Genomic DNA, 25,512 nt, shown 5'->3' with positions numbered 1-25,512 from the left:
CCGCGCGTTTCCGTCTCTTTGGGACCGAATGATTTAACTCGCGGCGAGAGCAACGAAAGTCGAGGAGAGACACCGCGACTAAAGCGTAAAGCCGAAGTTGCTTAGAAACGGCTAGAATACTTGGTAGTAGGATACACTTTGCGAGAAACGTACTTTGGCGAATCGCAGCGAAGCGGAGTAGACGACGAAGATAGAGAAAGTTTGGAAACATAGATCGAGGAGAAGACTTTCTCTTCGTATGGAAAATCGAAACGGCGAGATCGAAAAGGAAAGCAATCGATCGTTGAAGAACGAAGAACCTTGTTTACCCCGGTTTACTCGAATCGTTGTATCCGTTTGACTCTGCTACAGTCTTCGAGCGTTTACGTTCTGATGTCAGTCCCGTTTCAACAAGCAGAAAAAGCTTTGGCAAGTTTGGGGGAAACTCTGGTATCGAATTGAAACGAGAAATCCGGAATATTGACGATGATCCTTGGTGAAATTTAAGAAATCTCTCAACGATAGCGGAGAAGCAGAAATTCAGAAACATCGAGTCCGAAGAATGTAGCAGGGTCGAAAGAACGTCGAAAAGGTGTTGTTCAACCGAATAGGTTAGTAACACCGTGTTAAGTGCTTTTATTATGCGTCTGCGTCGCGACGCGTATGTAATTAGCATATTATGGTACAACCTCGATGCATGGTGGATGATATGTACATACAATGTATAATACATAGGACAGTGTGTTGTACAACGGTATATTTTAATATTCATATTGGAAGAAAGTCGTTCGATAGAGAAGACACGGTCGAAACAACGACACGAACGTTATCGGTCGCCAATCTCTGTACAAATCGAAAATTATTGATCTCTAGTCTGTCTGAGCGTTTGTCTCTGAATTATTCAAAAACGAAGGCGAATATCTCGTGAATCGTTAATCGAGAACGTTATCGAATAGAGGATGAAACAAAGTTTCATCGAGGAAAAATAAACCGATGCTTATACATTGTACCGTTCGATTTTCCGATTTTAACAAAAGGGCCTGTAAGAACGTGAAAGAAAACCATAAGCTATAGAGGGGAAAAGGGAAAGAAGGGAGGAAACGCACGATAAGAAATCTTGCCAAGATTATTATAATTGAAAAATAGAAGCGAAGAACACGATAAGTCACGTTTCCCACCTTAATGTATTCTTCCATCGAAGGATATTTCTTGACGTAACGTCGAAATATCGAAAGAACATCGAGGATATTGAAATATCGTTTGTTTCGACAATTATACTTTTGGCTGAACGTGACAGATTCTTTTCGTTAAATTTTATACTAAAATATTCCTTTCCAATCAACTTATCGTGTCACATACTTATCGTGTTTCTTTTTCTGTGATTTCTAATTAGATACTGCCATAGTATTTCTTTCTAAAATTTGTATATAATTCTGTCAATTTTAATTCGGTAAATTCGATCAAAATACGTATACGTTTTAATATACGTATAATAATTTAATAATTTATATATTAACGCGTAAGAACATCTCAAGTCGGTGGTCACTCACCGATACTTCAATATTTGTGCAAAATTCATTTCGTCGTCGAGCAAAAATCATGGCAGTTAGTTTGTTAATTAATACGTACATATCTGCGTACATTCGTATGTTATAAACGTTTACGCGCGCGGTAATTAGGGGATTGGCGAATTAATCTCCGGGGACGTGGATTTATCGAATTGATCAGCGCGGCGTGGTGGCTTCAAGTTCGTTGAACGCCGGCTGCCTCGTTCCGTGACCTTACCTCTTTCCGATCTCGCCATTCCGGTGAATCTCCGTGCTGCCTCCTCTCTTTTTCCTCTCTTTTTCCTCTCTTTTTCCTCTCTTTCTCCCTTTCGCTTGGCCAGTCGTCATCGTTCGAAAAGTGAAACACGATTGGAATCTCGATCCGTTTTACTCCGCTTCTAACGCGCGTTCCCGCCGCTATAATCGAACATCTCCAACGCGAACGTCATCGTTCATCGTCGTCGTCGTCGTCGTCGTCGTCGTCGTCGTCGTCGTGTTCGAGCGCAATGCCGATTCCGTGATTCGTATAAAACGAATCGATCGTAGCGGCGAAACCACGCTCGTCAGGTGAAAATTCGTGTTGTTTAGCGACGAACCTTGACGCAACACGCCCAACAGCGTTTACAAAGGGCTCGAGCTACAAGAAGTAATAAAGTAATCGTTAAGCGAATAGTGGTAATCGATTATAAGCTGTAATACTAGGTAAGGAACGAGTGGAACGGGAGACTAACGTTAATCGAATCGAAGTTGCACGAAGACGAGAAACGAAAGCGTGAAAGAAGAGAAGGAAAGGAGGAAGGAAGAAGTAGCAGGAAATAAGCGAAAGGAAAGAAAGAAAAAAAAACGAAAAAGTCCGGTAGATCGTAGATAGTTTCGCTGATATTCTATTCCTTTGTATCTTCTTTTTTATTTGTCCTTATCTTCTTTTTTTTATTTTCTTTTTTTTTTCTTTTTTACCTAGCGACGAGAACGATGTGTTCCGATGTATATTTATTTTAACTCGCGTCTCTCTTCCGGAGGGAACGACCAATTGATCGTGCGCCGTAGCGTATCACGACTTTTATTTCGTGTCCAACGAAGCGTGCATTTTTATTCGCTGTGAAACACTGCCTCTCGCCGCCACTGTGTGTTTTATTGGCCGAACAAGCATCGCGCAGATCGATTGATTTTCACGGGTCGGTCGAACGCGACTTGAAGATCCGTCGTGAAAATAAAAATGAGAAAGGAAAGGAGAGAAAGAGGCGGAGGAGAAAAGAAAAAAGAAAGAGAGAGAGAGAGAGAAACGAGAATCCTGGCGGCTTTCCCAACGGACCGTATCGCCGCGTGTTTGCCGCGGTCGAACTAATCCGTTTGCGAAAAAGCTTTCCGGCCTCGTAAACAAATCGTTTTCATATGAGATATACGATAGCGACTGGAACCGTAGAATTTTAACAACACGCAACTGATTTTTAATCTCTGCATGCGCGTCGATCAAATCGATATCGGACACGTATCTTACTTCTTTGCTCTGTATCCCCTCTCTCGCTCTCTCTCTCTCTCTCTCTCTCTCTGTTTTTTAATTTTTTTATTTTCTATGAAAAAACTCGTTGTACACAGGATCGACGAATGCGCAAAACGATCGTGTCGATCGGCTCGATAAAACGCACAGTACGCGCGAAGGTAAGATCGATAGTCGTACAAACAAGATTTCTGTGTCTGAAGAAATAAGGAAGAAATAGAAGAAAAGTATGAGAGAATAGTAGAGCAACGAGCGAAAATAAGTATGCTGCCGATAGAATTTCGTAGAGTCATCGTAAAAGACACTTTAGAAGACGTTTGTACGATGAAAATGAAAAATACTCTGTACAAAATATATATGTTATATATATATACATATATAAATATATATATGCGCGTATATATATATTACATACACACGCATATGCATAAATATCCTCCCTCGATTTAACGATGTTGTTTTTCGCACGCGTACGTCTCTGCACGCAACTCTTTTATCCTTGTATCCGCGGATCGTTTTCTGAAAGTGGTACCATTCGTTCCACGATAATATGTATTTTGTATTATCGTTCGTTTTTAGTCAACTTACTACCCGCTTTAAGGCCTTTTCTATATTTTTTAGTCGCAGAACGCTCGCCGTTAAACGCGTGAGCGAGAGCGAGCGAGATTATTTCGTTCGATCATGTGCCGCTGCAACGGAGAGAAAGAATTATGGAAAAAGTAATGAATGAGAGAGAGAGTATGCGAGTATGTGCGTGTATTATGAGTGTGTGCGCATGAGGAGAGAAAGAAAGGAGAATAATAACGTCTTTCACGCGTAAAGATATTTTAGCCTGTCATCGTTCGCGCATCAATTGTACCATACAACAAAACAAATCCCTCGATTCGTGCGTTTTCATCATTGCGTTTACACTTAATTTTAATTGAATCGACCTCTAACGATATCTATGATCGTCTTGTATTTGATTGTGTACCTCGATTTGTATATATATACATATATAAAGAAAGATAAAAAAAAAGATAAAAAAAGGTGAAAATAAGAAACGAATCGTCCCTCATTGAATGGCGGACGATCTTAAAACGAAAAGTGACTGACTTTAGTACCTCTACGATATTACACCCTTTACTTATCGTCATTGCGATCTTCTACTTTCTTTGTTTTTTGTTTTTTCTTTTTTTTTTTTTTTTTCTTTTCCATGAACGGATCGTCGTTCTCATTTCGTGGATTAGTTGCAGCGGCAGCTTAATAATAACCATCCCCATCGAGCTACTGCACGCTTCTGATAAGTCCTGTCTCGAGAGAGTATGCGTATGAACCGTCTTTTGTTCGTTAATTTGTTCTCTCCACCCTGTGCTTCGCTCTACCACAGATGGATTAGACTGCGGATTCTTATACAATTTCACGTATTTACGAATACACCCGAAGAAATGGAATCTAAGTAGCAATTCGTTTCACTCGTTAAATATCGTAGCTGGTATTCCGCTTTGCAGACTTTGCAGACGGTTTCGTGCTTTGTATGCATTCTACGCATCCTTCGGTACGTTCGGATTTCACCTTCAAAGTTCACCTTCGTATAGAAAATAAACGCATAATAATCCGCAGCCTACGCGCGATTAAGAACGTTAAGTTTCGTAGGGTAAAACGTGATTTCTTAAGCGGCAATGCAAAACCTTTGATCTCTGACACGCGCGCATACGACGTTATAATAGATACGCATTTGGTGCGCGCGCGTACACGTACGTGTAGATAAAAATACGTTAAATTAGTAAACGAAATGCGGAGAATCATGTTCGTTTGTTGCGTCCAGCATCTTCTTTTTTTGTTTTTTTTTTTGTTTTTGATTTTCGACCCCTTTTCTTCGCGCTCGCCTGTTCCTCGAGTACGAACGAACAGGGGATGGAACCAACGCGTCGTTGTACGTCCTCTCGTCAGGAGAACGCAACTTATGCATATAGAATATACATGAATGGTACGATTCGAGCGTTTACGATGATTAGACGTGTAAATGGTGTAGACGCGGTGATAAACACGTGGGATAGTTATTATAAAATGTCTTGTCGCCACATTTGTCGGGAAACCCCTGGAAACCTCCGATACACAAGCGTACTTGTAACGCGTTCTCGCCAAGAGTCACGAGAACGAGAAACTGATTTTTTAAAGAACTGCTCTGACTTGATTAATAAGAAACGAAATAAACGCTGCTTGAGACAGTTAACATCGGCTATTGTGACCTTTTTTTCTGGATTTTTTACTTGTGTACTTTTCGATGGTAGAGACAAGAGTAGAATCCATACAAATGTCGTACAGTTTCTCACGAAAGTATTTGAACGCTTGTAGAAACTTTTGCGAATATACTGGTCTACCTGCAACGAGAATATCGTGATCATATTGCTTTGATGAACCAAATCTGAAATAAATGTGTATGTATAGAGGCCACAAGATACACTCGTCATCAGTGCAAAGATATATTTCACAGAGATGGCAAAAGTATGTGAACAATGAATTATCAGTTATATCAAGAAACTTGAATGTTCAGTGGTAACGTCTTCGGCACTTATTTCGTATTCGAGACAACTATTCATGCCGTGCATTAATTTCTCGCCAAGCTAATGCTCCCGGCGAATGCGTTAGAATGTCTATGCTTGTAAGTTGATTTCAAATTTTGCAGACATAATAGCATAATTATAAATAATATGATAACGTTGGTGATTCGTTACAACGTCAATGAAGCTTCGAAATGTTGTATACAATGCACATATACATGAAAACTTTTTATATATGCGTCCAAATGCTTTCGTGTTCCGAGGAGAAAGACGCGCCTCTCGTTTTCTTCTTCTTTTTTCTCCCGTTATTGTAACTCGTCCAGAATTTATGGATCTGCTTATTCGCACCGGAGGAAAGAATCAGCGAAGATGAGTTTTATGAAACGTTGCCTCACGGCACCGTTGAATGAATAAAAAAGAAAGAAGAAAAAAAAAAAGCGAAGAGACGAGACACAACGTCAAAGGTTCCGTAACATCCGAAGAGATAAACGTTGCGTCGGGCTTTTTGCCAAACTATTAAATCTTCATTGTACGTCATTGACGCAAATTTCCGTCTGAAAATCAGAACCAGCCAGCGAGATCACGGTACTCCAAGGCTATCGTCGAACTCCGCCGTCGTTAGTCAAAGTTCCTGTCTACCATTTCGAAACATCTGACAAGACCGAAGTTTGATCGTTTTCTTTCTGCCATCTTTGTCTTTCTTCCTTCGATGAAAAATATTCCATCGTTATCCCATAACAGTGTATTTCGCTTGGACTACGAGAAAGAGGAGAAAAAATAAGAAGAAAGAAAAAATAGGAAGAAACTCGTACGAGAGACGAACAATTTGCTTGCTGGCTGAAAGCTCGTTGAAACCGACCCATACCTCTTGTGGTTGAATAGAGAAGAAGGAATCATTGAAAGACTCTCGAGTTCGAATAGCGTCAATGATTCCTTAGTGTTGATCGTTCTAGTCCTTATCCCCTTTTAGTTCCTTTCCGCTCCTGTACTCACGAAGATAGGCTTCTCTTCGATTCTTTCAGATCTAAACAACTGGATGATAATTATCGTGCCTGACGGAAACACAAGCTGCGTACTTAAACGTAAGCACCAACAATCGAATCTGATAACAGGTATGTTTATCGCCCTATTAAGTTTATTGAATTTAGGTCGCTATCTCATATCCCAGCTAAGCGTCTTTCTTTGACAAACGCAAAAGATTTTAACGAAGAACAGATTCAGAATCTCTTTCGTGCAAAGATGAGGCTCCCCAGGATTCGGATTCATCGTTACAATTTTTCAACAAAAAGTGGTCAATGTAATAAATAAAGCTAGATCGATACAAGGAACCTCGTTCAAACAAATCTAATTACGGTAGTGCCACATCGACCGATTAAAAGTCTGCTTCGTTAAGTGGTTATTTTGTTATCTCTATCAGTTCTTAATCCTGATCTTATGATGCGATGCCTTTTAATGTTCTGCGTGTAAAATAAATAAATGTATCGAGTATCTGTGCGTCTCACATCTTGAGATTTGCTAGATTTATGGCTCCCCTGATAACTGATCGCATAATATCCCGAGTCACGATTAGTTAACGCAGCGTAATACATATGTACCTAGTACATATGTGTACATATATGCATACTAATTCCAGGCTCATTCCATCTTTACAAATATCCAAGTACCATTACTGACTACTTCAAATTACCATAATATGAAGTATATCGTGAAGGATCCGTGAAGAAATCTGAACAACAGATCTAGAGTTAATCAAATCCCTACGTTAAGCCTCCACAAATTACCAATAATACTTTTCTTGTTATTTAAAGTTGCATTCCGCAAGCAGTTGCACTGTCAGAGTACTACTTTTTCATAGCGTACGTGTTATCCTCGTTTTTTTTTCTGAAAGCTATTTTAAAGGAAACATTTTAAAGACTGTTAGCAACTAGTGTAGTTTTTTCATGCCACTCGTCGAGATAATCGCGTACCCTGACCTCCGATAATTGATACCAATCATTTAACGGAAGAGTGGAAATTATAATACATACAGCGATGTCCTGTATAAGAACGTCGGTCAAAATTCAGAAATGCACGTTGCGAAACAGCGAGCTATCGAATTACGATCCGATTGTTCCGGTAGGAGGCAAGAGCTAATTAATCAGAATATCGACAAGCGTCTCGTTTTACTTAGCTGCTAGCAATTTCTGTTAAGCGAGTCGTTAATCATTGACACTCAACATAGGTCGACATCGATTTTTCCCCGCGTCTAAGTATGTCACACTCGCAAAATGTATTTTTATCACGATCAGAGCGTTTCGATTTAGAGCAAAGCCGGAGATCAGGAACGAGCGTGTCCGCATTGTTTTGGTACGAGATTTGCTGGACGCGGGAAAATTGACTGGGAATCTGGAACAGATATAAAATCGCAGTTATATGACATTGAATGCTTTTCCGGGTTACATTTATTTTTAATCTCACATGATGTACAGTTTACAATAGTGACGTCAAACAGGCTTCTTATACTTCCATTGATTACCTTCTCGTTTTGCTCGAACGCAGTAATAATTCTCTTGCTACTCGTAATTTTTCTACAGAAATCTCTTATCTTTATCGTGTTCGATGCTTCGTTCGACTAGTACTCTTTTATGGTAGATTTCGTTAAATGATTTTGCAGTATGTGCATTGAGGTTATTACGAGGATGCATCATTTTATCGGTTTCAGAAAATATTTGTTTGCGTTTCTTTTAGGTGTATGCGCAGAAATATTGTTCATTAGTAGAACGATATGTGTAGACATTGTTCGTGACATACACAAACACTATCAACTTATATTCGCTGTTTTATGTCTCACTATGTACCTAACCAATTAATACGAATTCGATAATACGAAACGCAAATTAATAACGTTGTTTAAGAATTAGCTAAATTATTAAATGAAATAAAATGTTGATACAAGATCATTTTTTCTCTCAAACCTTTTATATGTTACACAGCGAATTACTGTTGTTGAAATAACGATCCCGCGAAATGTGTCCGGTGCTCGCCGGAGAATAAACCGGTCTTTAAGACGCGAAAGAGAAGATCGAACCTGTGTCACTGTTCCTATCTCGATACCGACCACTTATTTTCGGTCCGGCCAAATTCAATGGCAAAAGATAGTGGCTGATTGCCAGTCTCGCTGCTGTAACACGTTGTCTTTTCGAAAGCCTCCTTGGGAATCGCGTATCGTATACGAGACAATGGATGAAACTGAGATTAGATGTATCTCACTATTTGCAAAACACTTACTAGTTCCCATTTTATAGTTATTTAGTATCCAGCTATTTACAGCTATTTAATAACATTTTGTATGTTAAACCTTGTTACTCCTCTTTGTTTCTTTATCTGTAAGTACTGAAGCTTCCTAGTTAGAGAAAGATTATGAGATTAAGATTTAAAACCAATGTTCTAAATTTAAAAAATTGTATGATCTATATGATTAAATATATGTCTATCTGATATTAAAATCTAAGAAATATATATAAAGTTTAAAATTGCAACAAAATGGATAATATGTACCGACATTTCAAAGTGATAATAAAGTCGTGTACAAGGTGGCGCGCAAATCAGGAATTGCGTCGCGTTACTGAATACAGTATAGCGATCCGATAATTGGCCACGAGTAGAGTTTTCATTTGGCCAATTATAGAAAAAGGTATATTTCTAGGAAATCTTAAATGTTTCTCTCCTCCATTAAGCATGAGTGAGATGCGTAAATTTTACATATTTGTATACGTACATAACATTAGAATTTCAGTTCACGTAGCTTCAAGAACTGGTGGGGATAGCAATGGCCACTTAAAGGAGCAAAATTCCGGTCAGTTAACCCGGCAGTACTATATTCTATGTGCAGGCACTTTTCAGCGAGGATGGTAACGCTATTATAGTGTATGTTACAGGTTTGTATAGTACGTGTCACTAATTTTAAGCTCTCATAGTCTCAAATATTCGCTATTTAAATAAAATGCAAAATATGGAGCGTGATCAGTTTATGTTAAGAGAAAAGTAAAAATAACATAAGTATTTTATACAATTTTATTAGTTAAATTATTGAAATTTTGGTAAACAACAAATTTAAAAAGGCGCCATAATGTTTTAGCGCCTCCAGCCGTTACAAGTAGGAATGTTTGCTTTCATTGACATTTAATTTCTATATAAAATTTACTCAAAAGTTAAGTGAAAAGTATATTTTTAAAATTTTATAGTTGTTAAGAAAAGGATTCTGCATGTTACAAAGTGAATTCTTATTTATTTTTAATGTATGTATTAATGTATGTGTACTACGTTTGACTACAATTCAACATTTGACTACCTGATTAATATAAATGCTAGTACAGCAGTCAAATTGATTTACACAAATTGGTGCAAAAGAATAGTAATGCGTAATTAAGACTTGTTTGACATGTATATTTATAATTTTAGTATACATGATGTACTGCTGAAGCAAATACTGAATTTTAAAAAGAAAAACGTACGCAATGTTAAAAATATTAAAGGAATATAAAGTGACTTTTTTTCTGTTCCTTCCTATTTCTTTCTTATTTGCAATTGATGGAAGTGCAATATTGAAAGAATTAGGAGAAAAACAGTACCAAATGATTAAAGGTATATATTATTTAATCCTATACATAAAAACACATTTTTATCTTATAATTGATTATATAAATTATGTTATTATTGGTATTATATATAGCAAAATCTTCCTTATCGCAACATGGGATTTGTTGGCAGACTGTTATCAATACAATAAAAGTTAGTTGTGATAAATTAAACGATCAAGAGCATGCTCTTATTGCTTTAAAATTGACAAATTGTTTTTTAGACGACTCTGGACATAAAACTTATGATTGTCATCTTATTGATGCAGAAAATCAACGCCGGTAAATTTATTATACTTTTTAATATATATACATTGACTTTATTACATTTATTTAATAATTCATTGGTTTTACAGTAAGTGCATTAATAATATGTCAGATAGGGCATTTAGTGTGTATAATGAATTTTATGTGCACACTATACACATGTGTTTTTATTTAAATTATGAAGCTTGGCGAGCTGAAACTGACAATACCATTAAACAGTAAGTTCTCTTATGTTTAACCACTGATATGTTTTGGAAAAAATATATTATTTTCTTTTATTATAGATTATACCAAGTTTCCACTCGGATGAGGGAACAATTGTTAGAAGCTTCGGAAATACAAGGAAACATGCTTGAAAGTCAAAAGCAGAGTCTACAAATGCAAAACAAGCTTTTATCTCATGGAAAAGAACTTGGTTCTGTATTAAAGTCTTCTTCTGAAAGTGTTAACAACCTGGTTAGAGATTTTAAGTAAGTACATCAAAGTTTTTTACATGTAGTAAATAAAATTTCTATCAATGATAGTCTAAAATTACTAATTATAGAGAATCAGCAAAAGATCAAAGAGAATTATTGTTCCAAATCTTTTCATATGTTCGCACATTTCAAAATTGGATTGTTGGAGAAGTCTCTTGGTTTCAGTCCATTATATATTACACAATCAGTTGTATTTTGTCTGCAGCGTTTAGTTCTTCTAAGAGAACTGCGGATGCTAGAATCACTCTCTTCACAATCCTAAGTTTAAACGTTATTGTAGAACGAATGTTAGTTCAATATTATGATAATGTGTATCATTCCATTGACAATAAGGTAATATAGATTTGGATTTATGAAAGTATTATTAATATTATTTTTTTTATACTACTAAACAGTAAACATAAAGAAATTAATTTTTGTTTTTTAATTTAGGACAGCTTAGTGAGTACAACATGGATGTATAGAAAAATAGCTCTCACTCTTTGTGCTATTACATTAATTTGTACATATTATTATTACAGAGATGAACAAGTAGAAAATTATAAAGCGTTAAAACGCATTGAACATCAGTTAAGTACCATACAAGAAACTACATCTATTTCTACAAAACATCCAGTCCGTACGTATTCTGATCTTCTGCTATAATATAAATTGAATACAGTTGATTAAAATCATTTTGCTTTTATCCATATATAGGTTATTGTACACGATTAAGTGTCAAACGTTTGCAAGCACAGGCAAATAGACAGACTAGTACAGAAGCTCTTTTGTAGTATAAATCAAATTAATTATTGCTTATTTTTATTATATATTAATTATTATAAATATAAATTAATTAATATATATTTACTAATATATTAATATATAATATCCATTATAATAGCAAAAACATGAATTTCATACAGGTGACAATAAAAGTATTTTTTTTATAATACTCTAACATTTTATTTAAAATCATTAAACAGTTGGATACATACGTAAAAGGTATGTAACCTGTTTACTTGTAAGATTTTTAGCATTAGGAGCAGGAATTTCAATTCTTTGTTGTTCCTTGTGTGTAGCAGCACTTGTCATATATTTGTTATAACATCCATACAAGTTTTTAATTTCTTTGTCACACATGCCTTTTTCAAAATCATTTTCTTTCCAACATCCAAATAGTAATGTCATTTCATATAAACATTTATCCTCTAAAATACGTAAGAGCATTATTTATAATAGTGCTATAAAAAGATTTCATTATACTATGAAATATAATATTTACCAAGAGTTTTCATTGTGCCCCCACAAACTCTATTTTTTAATTTTAAAGGCATCACTTCGCTAAACGGCACTTTATTTACATTTTGAGCCGCTCTTGGACTACGTTTCAAATATATTGAGCTTAGTTTCATTTTCTAGAAATGAAAAATTATTAAATGATTATAAATATGAGGTTAAGAAATGTAAGGTTGAACTTTTTACAGAATTCACTAATTATTATTAATATCAACCGATACAGTATCATAACATTTCAAAAATCCTCTAAAAATACATTTTTAAGTAATTATTTCATTCAGTTAACAATATACCTTTGATATCACAATTTATTTAGAAGGAAAACGTTTCGTAACAGATGGCGCCTACCACTATCAAGGATTAACGAATCAACTCAATTGATAATAACTCATTGATTGCTAATAGTAGCACCATAATTTATATTCATATTTACATTATACAAAATTTCAATTTGTATATAGTTATTATAAATTAACTTCAAAATAACATTGTACAGGATGTATTTTTTTTACTAAAATTTACTACGTTATACAATCTCTCCAATGAGACGAAGGAGCAAGTGTAAATAAAATTTGATTGCTGCGATTGCAACTATCGATTACCGATTAGTGAAAGTTGAGTGTCAGATTTTGTTTACGTTTACTGCCTCGTCCTGTTGGACAGATCACGATCATATTAATACGTCTCGATACCGAAGCCTAGGGAAAATCGTCTGAAAATTGAGTCGTGACTAACTGTGAAAGATAAACATGGAAGACAGGAAGGTTGTCGTTTTGCGCATGCTTGACATGCTGTGAATATCTCAGACAGAGACAGAGATACTGTACTCATCTCTGTCTCTCTCGTAAGAATGTAGACTTTGTCAATCTTTTATGTTGATTTTTCAAGAGTAGATACGGCTCAATTTTCAGATGGTTTTCCCTAGCAAGTATCGAGACCTGTTTATATGATTGTGGGACAGATTATATATTATTGTTAGTATATATATATACATCATAAAAAATCATATCCAAAGATCTTAATAATACTTAACAGTTAAGAAATAAAATGTTTATTTCTATTCCTTAAATGTTTGATATAAGAAGGCGTAAACTTCATATACAGAATAAGAGAAAGGAAGAAGAGCACGAGATTGGCCCAAAATAAGGGTGGCGGGGTACTGCAAGAAATAAGTTTACGAACAGGATTTTCAAATGCCAGTTGATCAGTTCATGCGTGAATCACCGCATTATGTTTTTCAGCGTAACCTTAATTTCGTGAATCTTTTATAATCACCTCGAAATACATCAAATAATTCCTGTAATACGCAACAGAATACTTGTGAAGTTGTACTTTCTATTATTTTACATTCTTTATATTTTCTTGTGTTTACAATGGAAAAAGTAAGAAGTAAGTTTTTCACTCATTTATATACTCATTTATATATTGTAAATTATCCACCTCTCCTTTATGTGTATATATGTTCGAAAATAATAATACTAAACAAATAATAATACTAAATTCATTTCTAAAGTTTTATTATATTGGTAATATTTCTAGTACAATTTTTATGAAATCGTTGAAGTTACTATTTTTTTGGGTAGTATATTTATATTGCAGGATCATACAATTAGATTTTTTTTCTTATAGCACGTTCTGATAAAAGATAATTAGAAAAAGATATTAACATTATGTTTATCTTGATATATTTACCAGCAAACCTTTAGTATATATGTATGTCTTAAACAGCATATTGTTGATTTTACTGTTTTATATGTCTTATATTATTATCGTTAAACATGCGTTATTGCAACAAATATTTAAAAATAAACTGCATCTTTTATGCGTGTGACATTCTATATTCCTGCAAGTCATTGTAAATGGATTGAAAAGTACGTCTACGACATCAATTTGACATTGAAAATTGTTGCATCAAATGGTACGGCCTATTACGAATATACGAATATACATTTTGAGTTATCTAATGTATTTATGTATCATATATTTATGAAACTGAATTGCAAATATAAAAATGTATCATAAACTTCACTAAAACATTAAAAACTGATTTCCAGAAATTTATTCGATATATTATTAGAAGGATTGATTCGCGGATAAGTGTCTGAAGATTTAAAAGAAATTAAACTACTTGAAGCAATGAGACTGCGTATATGGATCGCGCGACTTTTGTGTTACGTCACGCGTTACTGTTGATAAATGCGTGAAAAAACTTATCAGGCTATGCGCACTTAGATTAACATAGATGTGGAGTATTCTTTACGCAAAGAATATCGAACAGTGAATTCCATAACAACTTCATATCTTTAGAAAACTTTTAAATAAAAATCCGGAATGTTATTGTTTAACATTTTTCGTAACTTATCTGTGAATTATCGCGAAGATTATAGTAGGACAACAAATCGTGATTTTCCTAACCTACAAGTAAATTACGCTACCATAAAATCGATCACTATTTTATGCAATGATAATAAAAAAAGGTGAAGAAAGATACTAGTACAAATAAATAAAATTTTTTTGTAATGTTTACGTAATTAAACGATATTTATATAGAAAATAAAATATATATAAATTTTAAAACAATAAATTTAAATTAAAATTCCACGATAACGTACTATATATTATTCTTATACTTCGGTATAAGATCATAGTGTAATTTTGGTTTTTATTTCTTAGTCATGCTTTTTTTTTTAGTCCGGATATTATGCGTTTCATTCACTACAATAGTACTTTTCTTATACAATATTTATATGCACCAAAGATACATAAACACGTTCAGTTTCTATTAAATTAACATAAAATGTTAATTAAAATCTTTGTATTCACAGCAATGAGAACGTCAGACTACCTTATCTATCTCACGGTGTATTAATCGAAGATTAAGTTTACGTCGTTGTTTTGATTTGTTTAGCATATTATTAACGTGTGTAAATTGTAAAGCTTGGTTATGAAAATGGTACTAGGATATATATCTTGTTTAACAAATCTATATATGAATACTATCAGAATTTCTGACATTATTCAAGAGCAAACGTCAACCAACTCACATAGGATATGACTATGACTCACTTTTTGTTGCAAAGTCATTGGCTCTTACGAGATTCACACGTAGCCATTTTATGTGTTCATATGCATGTATAGCACATACATACACGCTTTCACAGTAAATTGATGTCATGGAAGGTGTGTTGATCGTGACATAACTTTATTGACGTAAATAATTTTTTTATATAAGTTTACCTGAAAAACGAACTAAATAACAAAAAAATATAGAAATGATCGAAGATGTATGTACTCAAGTTACTACATAAGAATTACACCTGATAATGCATAAAGTCGTATTGTAATAATGATCAACATAACATGCCAATAGTTACTATTTATTATTAATGTGTATTAATGATAAAAAGTACCTTGACATTCAATAACGAATAGTTAGTTCGATATTGAATAATTAATTTTAGCTATTACTTTTTACATTATCATGTCCTTGATTTCTACTCGTAGTCTCTACTACGCACCGTCGCAGGTAATAGTAGGTACTCTCAGGTCTCTTAAATAGCAAAACTTAATTAAATAACAAGTTTTTTAATTCAGTCCCTAACATGTTTTCGTAACTATCATTCGAAGGAAGTTCGTAAATGTACCATTAAGACTAAGTTAATTAATAACCAATTGTTATTAAAAGCAGATAAAATTACATATTTAATTTATTAATTGTCCATATATTGAAGATATCAAATGAAATAAACTTATGATAACATGAATTTTGATTTGCGAGCTAAAAGGAAAAGATTGGAAATCTACTGTAACGAAAAAAAAGTAATATTATAATTATGTAATCGCACAACGATATGATATGTTGCAATTTCACTATGATTTATATTTGTACTTATCCGTTACAGTTACATGTGAAAACAGATAAGAAATTAGATTTTCGTTATAATTAACCATTTATTTTTTTTTTATAATTTTCTTATGCATAAAATACAAACTGTTAAAATAAATATACAGTTTAAGAGAAACCAACAGTAAGAATAGAAGAAAAGATAATACAAAAGAGTAAGAAACTAATTCTAACAGAAAAACAATGCTTTTCGCAATGGTATTTTTCAATGTAAACATCCTAAAGAAATAAACGAAGAGTTTAATTTATGGTATGACCATAGACATTATATTCTTTCTATCGTTGGCTCGATTGAAAGGAATAGAAAAATACAAAGAATTTGAGATACCTTATTGCTTTATGGAGCTTAATTCGCAATTATCTTCGACCGACGTCCAGGTATGTTTCTGCTTCGAAACCTTGCATCTTTCCGAGGCTGTAAAATAGTGACTGTGTCGATCGTGAGTATCGTGACGATTAGTTCGAGTTAAACAGTTGAAGCGCACAGTGGGCTTTGGACGTTCCTCTTACTTCTGATCGGGTTACGTTTCCGGGGAAAATTTTGATTTTCTACACTAAGCTTTGTTAAGGAATTTTTCGTCAAAATGATGAGTAAGTTTTGTTAAAGTGCTTATGAGGATTATTTTCTTCCACTTTTTGTTATCGGTGCATTTTTAGAGGTGTGTCGAAATATGGCTCGTAGAATGGAATATATTAACCATGGATAAGCGATAAGGAAAGTAATTATATCGGGCTGTGTACATCTATTAAAAAAAAAAAAAAAAAATCGCTTAAGACAGAAAATTGTATATTTTCAAAGAATTGAAATTTCTTATTTTGCGTGAGATCTCGATGCTGTTGTTTACAAATAATCAATAAATCGATTGATTTGTGTAATTGTACGTAAAATTGTGACCGCAAATTGTGCTTCAAATTGGAGCCCCTGAGTTGAATGTGTACTTACATTATATAGAATATTAATAATATTATATAATTCGTATTTCTTGAATTTGAAAGCTTCCAGCTCTTTTTTTTTTTTAAATTACTTTTTGACTTTTTACAGATATTTTTCACTTTTATTCAATCCCATGTTCGCGTGTTTTGTGCTGGATAAAAAATGTTTTACGTTATGGTTAACTTTATTGTCGTTACGTAAGATTTGTGGAAGTTAATTTGAATAATAAACGTATATTTTTAAATACATATGTTCGGCATACATTTTGTATGTTTAGATATTCCATGGCACCTCTGCTAACACATAAGTTTTAATCAATGATGTTATCCTTTTATTCGTTCGTTTTTATTCCAATACACGATCGAATAATAAAATATTATAAAATTAAAAAACGTAACTACAATTTTCTACGTATTTTATCATAGCTTTTCTGCTGTGATTAGGTTGTTATCCAATCATTATCAATATTTATCAATCTCAGAATCTTGCAAGCTCCCGTACAATTTCACTTTCGTTAGATAAAAGTGTTTGGTCAAGAGGACTATGATATGTTGGCTGATTACAAAGCTATATAATTAAATATTTGATTTAAAAGAAAGCAAACATTGAAAATATATATCAGCTTTTTAAGCTTATAGCTTTTATCAACGATAAAATCTTAAATAAAAATAAAATTTCACCTTTGTGACTTGAATTAGACTAAATTTTGTTATTTTATCTACACGTGTATTTAATTAATTCCGCTCTTTGAACTCGCGACAACAAGTATTTCAAGTTCCAGTGACTTTAAAATGACTTTGATACGTCCAGTTTCGTAGTATCTCTCATCCCTTCCTTTCAATTTGTCCTTCTTAAATTTTTAATTTTTCGATATTTCAATTTTTCTTTCTTTTCGCGAAATGAAATTGAATATTCCATTAAATATTCAACTTAAGAACGAATACGCTTAATTACGCGTGATATTCCAGCAAAAATATATTTCGTGTCGTGGAAAGTTCAAATCAATTTTGACGCGTACCAACTCCACGGTACTAATAGCTATTTTTAAATGAATTTGTCAGTAACACAAGTACTCTGTACGACGATCTCTTCTGTTTTACAGAAATGTCCACAGAGGAAAGCCTGCGCTTCATCAGGCAATCATTGAAATCGGATGAAATGGATCATCTTGAGGGTATCCATTTCGATAGATTGTACCCTCACGTGTTTGTTACCCTCGGAGCTTCTGTAAGTAGAGTTTTTCTTTCTAAATATAGCAATAATAATATGAGTATTAATTAAAAAAAATTATGATAAAAAAGATAACTAATAAATCCGAATAATAATTTTATAATAATAATATACAGATTTTAAGTTATTTTTAGTTAAGTTATTTACAGCAAAAAAGACTAACCGAGAAATTTCATGCTAAATTTAGGGCGATTTAGCGAGGAAGAAGATCTATCCAACGCTATGGTGGCTGTTCAGAGACAATCTTTTACCAAAACCCACCACATTCGTCGGTTACGCGCGCACAAACCTGACTGTGGATCAATTAAGAGAAAAGTGTCATCCATACATGAAAGTGAAACCAGACGAGCAGGAGAAATACGAGGAGTTTTGGAAACTGAATCACTATGTCGCTGGTACGTACGATTCACAGAAAGGATTTGAAGCGCTGAACAATGAACTGATGAAATACGAACAAAACTATCAAATCACTCACAGACTGTTCTACCTGGCCTTGCCTCCGAGCGTTTTTGAAAGCGTAACAATACATATTAGGAACGTTTGTATGAGTAACAAGTGAGTTGTGCATATATTTCACAATTATCTTACGACTTATGCTAAGATCGACGTCATATAAAATATACATGCATTTCTTTTCTTTGAAAGAGGCTGGACCAGAGTGATTATAGAGAAACCATTTGGTCGTGACACAGTTACGTCACAGTATCTATCCGATCACCTAGCGTCGTTATTTAAAGAAGATCAGATTTACCGTATCGACCATTATTTAGGCAAAGAAATGGTTCAAAATCTGATGACTCTGAGATTTGGTAATCGAGTATTTGGTCCAACCTGGAACAGGGATAACATTGCTTCTGTACAAATTACATTTAAAGAACCGTTTGGTACGCAAGGAAGAGGCGGCTACTTCGATGAATTCGGTATCATTAGGGATGTCATGCAGAATCATTTGTTGCAAATCCTATCGTTGGTTGCGATGGAGAAGCCGGTGTCTTGTCATCCAGATGACATCCGAGATGAGAAGGTAAAAGTGCTGAAGTGCATAAAGTCTTTGGAGTTGGAGAATGTTGTGTTAGGTCAATACGTTGGTAATCCTGAATCGACTGATCCTGATGCTCGACTTGGTTATTTGGATGATTCAACTGTACCGGCTGGTTCTAACACTCCCACATTCGCTCTCGCCGTGTTAAGAATTAATAACGAGCGATGGGACGGTGTTCCGTTTATCCTCAAGTGTGGGAAAGGTAAAATGATATAAGCGTATCGATTTAAAAAAATGATTAATTTTTTAATATATGATCTGTTTTTTTTAACGTGGTGGTATATTTATGATTAGCGTTAAATGAACGAAAAGCAGAAGTTAGAATACAATATCAGGATGTATCTGGTGATATATTCGATGGAAAAGCGAAGAGGAATGAATTGGTAATTAGAGTACAACCAGGTGAAGCGTTGTATATTAAAATGATGACAAAGTCGCCTGGTATCGCGTTCGACATGGAGGAAACGGAGTTAGACCTTACGTATGGTTACAGGTACAAGGTAGGTTCAAGGATTCCCTATTTATTATGTTTGTGTGTATATAGAAACTTTAGAGATATTTCTATTAATACATGTGATTATGTAGGGCCTGAAACTCCCGGACGCGTATGAACGATTAATTTTGGACGTATTTTGCGGCTCGCAAATGCATTTTGTACGTAACGATGAACTTTCGGAAGCGTGGAGAATTTTCACGCCTCTGCTTCATCGAATAGAAAATGAAAAGATCAAACCTGTTCCATATAGGTAAGTTAGTCTTTCTGCCAATCAAAAAAGTATTTTTGTTTGTTATTTTTCTAATTAATAACGTATACTCTTCAAATTTAGTTATGGTTCACGAGGACCTAAAGAAGCCGATGAAATGGCAAAGACAAATAACTTCAACTATTACGGTTCTTACAAATGGGCGAGACACTAAGATTTTTGTAACATTAGTACTGTAAAATATATACATATACTATACAGATCGCAAAAAACTATACCACAAATCATCATCTGTAATCATTCCACATATCGTACATTAAGGTATGTACGGTAATTTCCGAAATTTTATACGCACATTGTAACTAATTTATGCATTTAATTTATTAAGAAGTTGAATTTATCTATCTTTTGAAGCAGCCTTTAAGTGTAAAATATATTCTACTAGTTAAAGAGTGTGCAGATATTATCATATGTATTTGAAAGACTTCAAACATATGGTTAATATTTATATCAGAAGTACCTATGAATAAAATGTGATTGTTTCATTTTTAAACATATATCATTCCAGGAAACAATTTATAGTAGATATATAATGTTATATGTATATATTACACATATATTTTTATACAAGAAATTTAGCAATTTGTAGATAACTCTTTAAAACCTTTTCCAACCATTTAAAAATTACAACTTGTATGTAGACCATAATTTTATTTTACTTTTGACGATTTAAACATGACGCCAATCACATGAAATATCCTGTACAGTAAATAAAATAACATAAATTATGTGGTACTTTGCGTTGAAATTGTTTAAATATACATTACAATAAATAAGTAAGAGAAAGTTGAATATTCAGTCTATAATTTATATACTCTACATTTTAAATATTTACCTATCAAATGAAATAATGCTATAAGACGAAAGCACCATAGGAGCGCTTCATACATTTTTGCATTATGAATTTATATACAAGTGATTTTGCTATTCAGCTCTTTCTCTCTCTCTCGTATAAAGAGATCACCTACACGTAACACACAGGTCAAACACTCATTACATTTAATAAGGAACAAAACATATTTAATTTACAAAATTAGCAAATTTTTAAGAAAAAATGCAATTTAAATTAAATTAATACATTATACATGTTAACATTTATATGTTTGTAAATACCATATCGTGATGAATAGTATTACTAGGCAATGACGAGTCACAATGAAATAGAGTACATATAAAAATTATATAAAATACGGGAAGTTCCAACTGGTATACGATTCGCAGTTCGTTACATTATTGGAAATTAACATTTTAATTTACAGAAACTTATATAATATGAATGCGAACGGTATGAACCATATATTTGAATAAAGTTACCCTACTTCTTTATGATTATTATATATATTCTCTTACAACTATAATAGTAATAATAAAATATTGCTACAAGTAATGCACATTGAATTAAATACACACAAATAAATGTAAAAAAATTACACATTATCTTGTAAACCATCCTTGAAAAGTCACTAGTCTCTTTCTTAAATGTCCATTACATTTAGAATTATTCACTGATCAATGTATACAAACCAAATTCAGTTCCCAATGCATCGATATGGCAATGTCTTTTTTGAACACTTCACAATAGTATATAATTTATAAAAACGTCAAAATTTGATCCAGGTCTATGATTGACGAAAATACAATTTTAATATTATATATGTATATATATTATATTACACTTATTAAAAATTTAAATCTCACACCCTTCAGGATCCAATAATTCGTCCCAATTAATACTTCTTTGAAATACTTCTTGTTGTAACCATAATTCATAATGTTGTTTAAATTCATCGCTTAATTCCATATTCACCCCGAGTACTGACGTAACAGAATTATCAACAGGTTCCATATCTTTATCCTTAGGAATATTAGTGTATCGTAGGTTATTGAATCGATCGACGCAAGAACGTAATACGCACTCGTCTACTTGGAAATCCCAAGGTCGTGCTTCTAGATCTAATTAATAAAAAATAAAATAAATTATTTATATTTTGCTTTTAAATATACAAATTCTATATTAAAATGATGTTAGACATTATCTAGAATACATTACCATTGCCATAAGCCCAATCATCGTTCAAACGATGTCTAACTTTTGCATATATTGCACTGATTGTTTTCATATTAGTTTTCCGCCATTGTCGCCCTAAGTACCTAGTTTGCATTTTTAGTAATTTTAAGACATATAATTGCATCATTGCATGTCTTACTTTTAATGTACGTTTTAATATGGGTGCTGATTTAAAAACGACTAACATCTATAAAGATAGATAAAATTAAAACAGTTATAGTAAATAAACAAGTATAACAATTAAAAATAATACACACCATAATTCTACTATGTTTCCATTTTGTAAGTTTATTAAGAATACGTAATAAATTAATGCACGAAAAAACGTTTCTCCATGAATATGGTAGATTATCCCCAGTTTCAAGATTATCTAGGGACACATCTGGTTGTTCTCCAATAACACACATAGGAAAATCCAAGATGGGAATACTGTAAAGAAAAGCGCACTTATTAAGTACACTTCCATTAATGATTGATTTGCTTTTGTAAATGGAACTTACACATTTTTAGCCTCTATATAAGCTAGAATATTCTGATTTAAAAATTTTAAAACAAGTGGTATGCAATTAGCAAATACTAAATGTTGTGACATGAATTCAAACTGATATATGTGATTTAGTTTAAAATGTTTTAACAGAAGAAGCAGTATTGCAGATACTGCTTTAACAATGATTTCTTTATGTCTGCTTACATCAATACCGAGTTTCATCGACTGAAAAACAGTCATGCTGCAAGAAATAAAGTCATTTTATACATTAAAAGATCTTTAAAGTATACATTTTCCACATAGATTTATAAACTTACGGCATTTGTCCTGGCAAAACATCAGCCATAATATTGGTACTATCTGTCTTAGCTTTACTGGTGGGTGCAGCAGCCAATAAAATCTTTAATAGTGCAATCATATATTGTGGTACAAATGGTAATATAGCATGATATACAATTTCTGTTGGTGTCTGGCGAATTGGAAACCTTGGAGTGCTTATAGGATTTCTAAGCATTTGTTCCTCTTTTTGGATTTGTATTTCAGCTAAGGATGTATACATATGCTAAAAATATAGATATACATTTTATTTCTTCAAATTTACAAGTACAGAATGTATGATAATTTAACTTACTCTTTTAAGTGTATTAACACCTTCAAGTATTGGTTGTGGTAAACCTGCCAAACTTTGTCTGTCTCCTTCCAAGTTGTAACCAACAAATTTTAATCTTGATGCTTCAAGAAATGTGTCAACATCCTTTTGTCTCACCTTTGGTGTCCATGGTAAACCTATGAAAAATATATTTCTTTCGATAAATAATGTCATATTTTTAAGGAAATATCTCTTTCATTCTTTCACTTCTTGAAATTGGAATGTATTTATAAAAATATTACTTTTTCCCTTAGTAAGTTGTGGGGTGTCAGGTCTTATTGGAGGTTGATTGTTTTCATTTTGACAGTAAGTTCGTAACTGAGTCAAAACAGTTTGGTTCATGAATACATTAGCTTCTCCTTCACCTTCATTGTTTGTAGTATTGTTCCCCACTTCTGCACCTTCATATTCCATTCCCAAACCTGGTTCATCTAATGAACTTTGTTTCATTAGAAACTGAAAACATGAATTGTCAAATAATAATTTATTAAATAGAAATTTTTAATAATATTTTACACAAAAATATAGCATACTCGTCGATAAGATCTATGATTCTTTTTTTGATTTTGTGTTTCAATCAAATCTGCTGCACTGACAGGAGGAGAACTAGGTCTCATAGTCTTTGCAACTTCTAAAGTATCTTCTTGTTGTGTATCAAGGCCAACTTCTTCGCGATACTGTTTTTTTAACTCCCTTAGTGTATCAATACCACCCAATGATACCAAGATCAATTTCCACAGCAATAAAAGAACCTTTTTCATTGGAAAATGTGGAGCTGCTCCACTACAGAAGTATGTCACCATGCCAAGAAGTTTAACTATAAGCAACTCTTCGCCATATGGATTTATTAAATCTTCTTTGAAAGATTCAACATTATTCTTATAAATACTATGTTCTAAATTTTTCATTTCTTCCCTCATCACCTCTGTTATAATATATAAAACAGACAAAATTACTCTTAAATCAGTGGAATCATCAAGACTAACAGATATTTTCCTCATTGCAGATGCAGTTCTCCTACTATTCCTAAGAATACAAAAATGTGAGTTATAAAAAATTACTGATACATAAAACTCTCTTATGAGAAAGAAGCAACATACGTAATTTCAATATTAAGAAGTTCAACAAATGCTGGGAAAATTCCAGCCTCATATAATAACATAACATTTGTTCTGGTCCATTCTCGTTGCTCTTCATCAGACTGCACTTCAGCCCAACAACCTTGAGCTAAATACAAGATGCACCTCGCTGCCTTCATTCTTAATTGTTTGTTAGAAACCTCTAACTGATCTAATAATTTGTAAATTACAGATTTCTGTTGTGCCTCTGATAAATTTTGCCACCATGGCCTTAATTTATATAATTCCATTTGCTCTTCAAATGCCTAGGGATGAACACATCCGTGTTGTGTTAGTATTTCCTAGAGTATTATGAGGACGTCTATACTCACTGTGAGGTTAACATGTAATTCAGACTGTTCTGAATAGCTGTACAATTCAGCAATTTCATTGGCATGCTTATCCGCATCGTCATAAATAAAGTCCAAATCCGTAGATTTAGATGTTTCCTAAACATAAAAATAAAAAAAAAGGACATGCCAAAATGTTACTATTTAAATGTTAGCATTCTTTTTACTTCAATAAAATATCAATTATAAGTATTGTATGTACCATTTTATGTATATTAATTTCAACGATTATTATTCAGAAAAGGATATGAGACGTTATTCACGTATCGTTTGATTTGATAAACAGATTGTGATAATCCAGGCATTAAGTAGTATAGGCTTCTGTCAAAAAGGTTAGAGACAACTTGATCCACGCCGATAATTGTTACTTATTTTTGGCAGGATTTTCGCACTTAGTTGACAAAGCATTTACTCACTTCGGTACTCATAATTCGTTGCTGTAGAACTATTCGGGGAAGATCACGCTTCCCATTTCCATTCGCATCCATCGCTACGTCACGCATTTTCTAATAGTGATTAGAGATGCAGTATGTAATGCATCTCAGACTTAATTTATGAATCGATATTTTTTCTCGACTACTCGAATCATCCGCAAATATTTGATCGACAAGTTTTGTTATCGATTTCTTAATAAAAAAAAATCGATGTACTATATTACGTTCGATAATGTTTAATAGTTTCCGGGTATATTCAAAATTTTATTGATAGGAATCGAAAATTGTTGCAATATTCCTATGCTTTGTAAATCTCTGCAATGATCGT

At 33.3% G+C, this 25,512-nt stretch overlaps 4 protein-coding genes and 1 long non-coding RNA gene across 10 annotated transcripts; 2 read left to right on the top strand and 3 right to left on the bottom strand.

Annotated features, from left to right (window-relative positions):
* Positions 1 to 7,672: 7,672 nt before the first annotated feature.
* Positions 7,673 to 8,932, bottom strand: LOC117206712. Its single transcript, XR_004487427.1, has 3 exons — positions 8,522 to 8,932; positions 8,083 to 8,404; positions 7,673 to 7,952 (listed from the first exon to the last, which is right to left on the bottom strand). It is a non-coding gene; the product is annotated as an uncharacterized LOC117206712 (long non-coding RNA).
* A 253-nt stretch (positions 8,933 to 9,185) lies between these two features.
* LOC117206745 lies at positions 9,186 to 11,821 on the top strand. 3 transcript variants are annotated; one of them, XM_033446341.1, is made up of 9 exons: positions 9,186 to 9,240; positions 9,343 to 9,484; positions 10,008 to 10,190; positions 10,279 to 10,465; positions 10,540 to 10,668; positions 10,735 to 10,920; positions 10,995 to 11,259; positions 11,359 to 11,545; positions 11,623 to 11,821. In XM_033446341.1, the coding sequence occupies exons 3-9, from the start codon at positions 10,064 to 10,066 to the stop codon at positions 11,697 to 11,699; spliced, it is 1,158 nt and encodes a 385-aa protein (XP_033302232.1). In that variant the 5' UTR covers positions 9,186 to 9,240; positions 9,343 to 9,484; positions 10,008 to 10,063; the 3' UTR covers positions 11,700 to 11,821. The 3 variants fall into 3 exon arrangements, with proteins under 3 accessions (XP_033302232.1, XP_033302231.1, XP_033302230.1); XM_033446340.1 differs by having other exon boundaries at positions 9,189 to 9,240; positions 9,335 to 9,484; XM_033446339.1 differs by lacking the exons at positions 9,186 to 9,240; positions 9,343 to 9,484 and having other exon boundaries at positions 9,847 to 10,190.
* A 32-nt stretch (positions 11,822 to 11,853) lies between these two features.
* LOC117206747 (coiled-coil-helix-coiled-coil-helix domain-containing protein 1) lies at positions 11,854 to 12,963 on the bottom strand. 2 transcript variants are annotated; one of them, XM_033446345.1, is made up of 3 exons: positions 12,807 to 12,963; positions 12,191 to 12,323; positions 11,854 to 12,116 (listed from the first exon to the last, which is right to left on the bottom strand). In XM_033446345.1, the coding sequence occupies exons 2-3, from the start codon at positions 12,318 to 12,320 to the stop codon at positions 11,884 to 11,886; spliced, it is 363 nt and encodes a 120-aa protein (XP_033302236.1). In that variant the 5' UTR covers positions 12,321 to 12,323; positions 12,807 to 12,963; the 3' UTR covers positions 11,854 to 11,883. The 2 variants fall into 2 exon arrangements, with proteins under 2 accessions (XP_033302236.1, XP_033302235.1); XM_033446344.1 differs by lacking the exon at positions 12,807 to 12,963 and adding an exon at positions 12,498 to 12,800.
* A 432-nt stretch (positions 12,964 to 13,395) lies between these two features.
* LOC117206744 (glucose-6-phosphate 1-dehydrogenase) lies at positions 13,396 to 20,870 on the top strand. 3 transcript variants are annotated; one of them, XM_033446335.1, is made up of 7 exons: positions 13,396 to 13,593; positions 18,145 to 18,269; positions 18,460 to 18,827; positions 18,918 to 19,516; positions 19,609 to 19,814; positions 19,900 to 20,060; positions 20,142 to 20,870. In XM_033446335.1, exons 1-7 carry the CDS (start codon positions 13,578 to 13,580, stop codon positions 20,230 to 20,232), a joined length of 1,566 nt encoding a protein of 521 aa, XP_033302226.1. In that variant the 5' UTR covers positions 13,396 to 13,577; the 3' UTR covers positions 20,233 to 20,870. The 3 variants fall into 3 exon arrangements, with proteins under 3 accessions (XP_033302226.1, XP_033302227.1, XP_033302228.1); XM_033446336.1 differs by lacking the exon at positions 13,396 to 13,593 and adding an exon at positions 16,582 to 16,699; XM_033446337.1 differs by lacking the exon at positions 13,396 to 13,593 and adding an exon at positions 17,984 to 18,070.
* On the bottom strand, positions 20,871 to 25,461 carry LOC117206741 (striatin-interacting protein 1). The gene is made up of 13 exons (XM_033446333.1): positions 25,328 to 25,461; positions 25,167 to 25,297; positions 24,733 to 24,849; positions 24,383 to 24,666; positions 23,816 to 24,308; positions 23,525 to 23,738; positions 23,265 to 23,419; positions 22,951 to 23,195; positions 22,647 to 22,874; positions 22,404 to 22,575; positions 22,129 to 22,333; positions 21,779 to 22,031; positions 20,871 to 21,697 (listed from the first exon to the last, which is right to left on the bottom strand). The coding sequence occupies exons 2-13, from the start codon at positions 25,251 to 25,253 to the stop codon at positions 21,652 to 21,654; spliced, it is 2,499 nt and encodes an 832-aa protein (XP_033302224.1). The 5' UTR covers positions 25,254 to 25,297; positions 25,328 to 25,461; the 3' UTR covers positions 20,871 to 21,651.
* Between the last annotated feature and the right edge of the window lie 51 nt (positions 25,462 to 25,512).

The sequence above is a fragment of the Bombus bifarius genome, unplaced genomic scaffold, assembly GCF_011952205.1.
Source record: "Bombus bifarius isolate JDL3187 unplaced genomic scaffold, Bbif_JDL3187 scf7180000008008, whole genome shotgun sequence".
Lineage (NCBI taxonomy): Eukaryota > Metazoa > Arthropoda > Insecta > Hymenoptera > Apidae > Bombus > Bombus bifarius.
The sequence above is the reverse complement of the archived record's forward strand: the minus strand, read 5'-3'. Positions and strand labels throughout refer to the sequence as shown.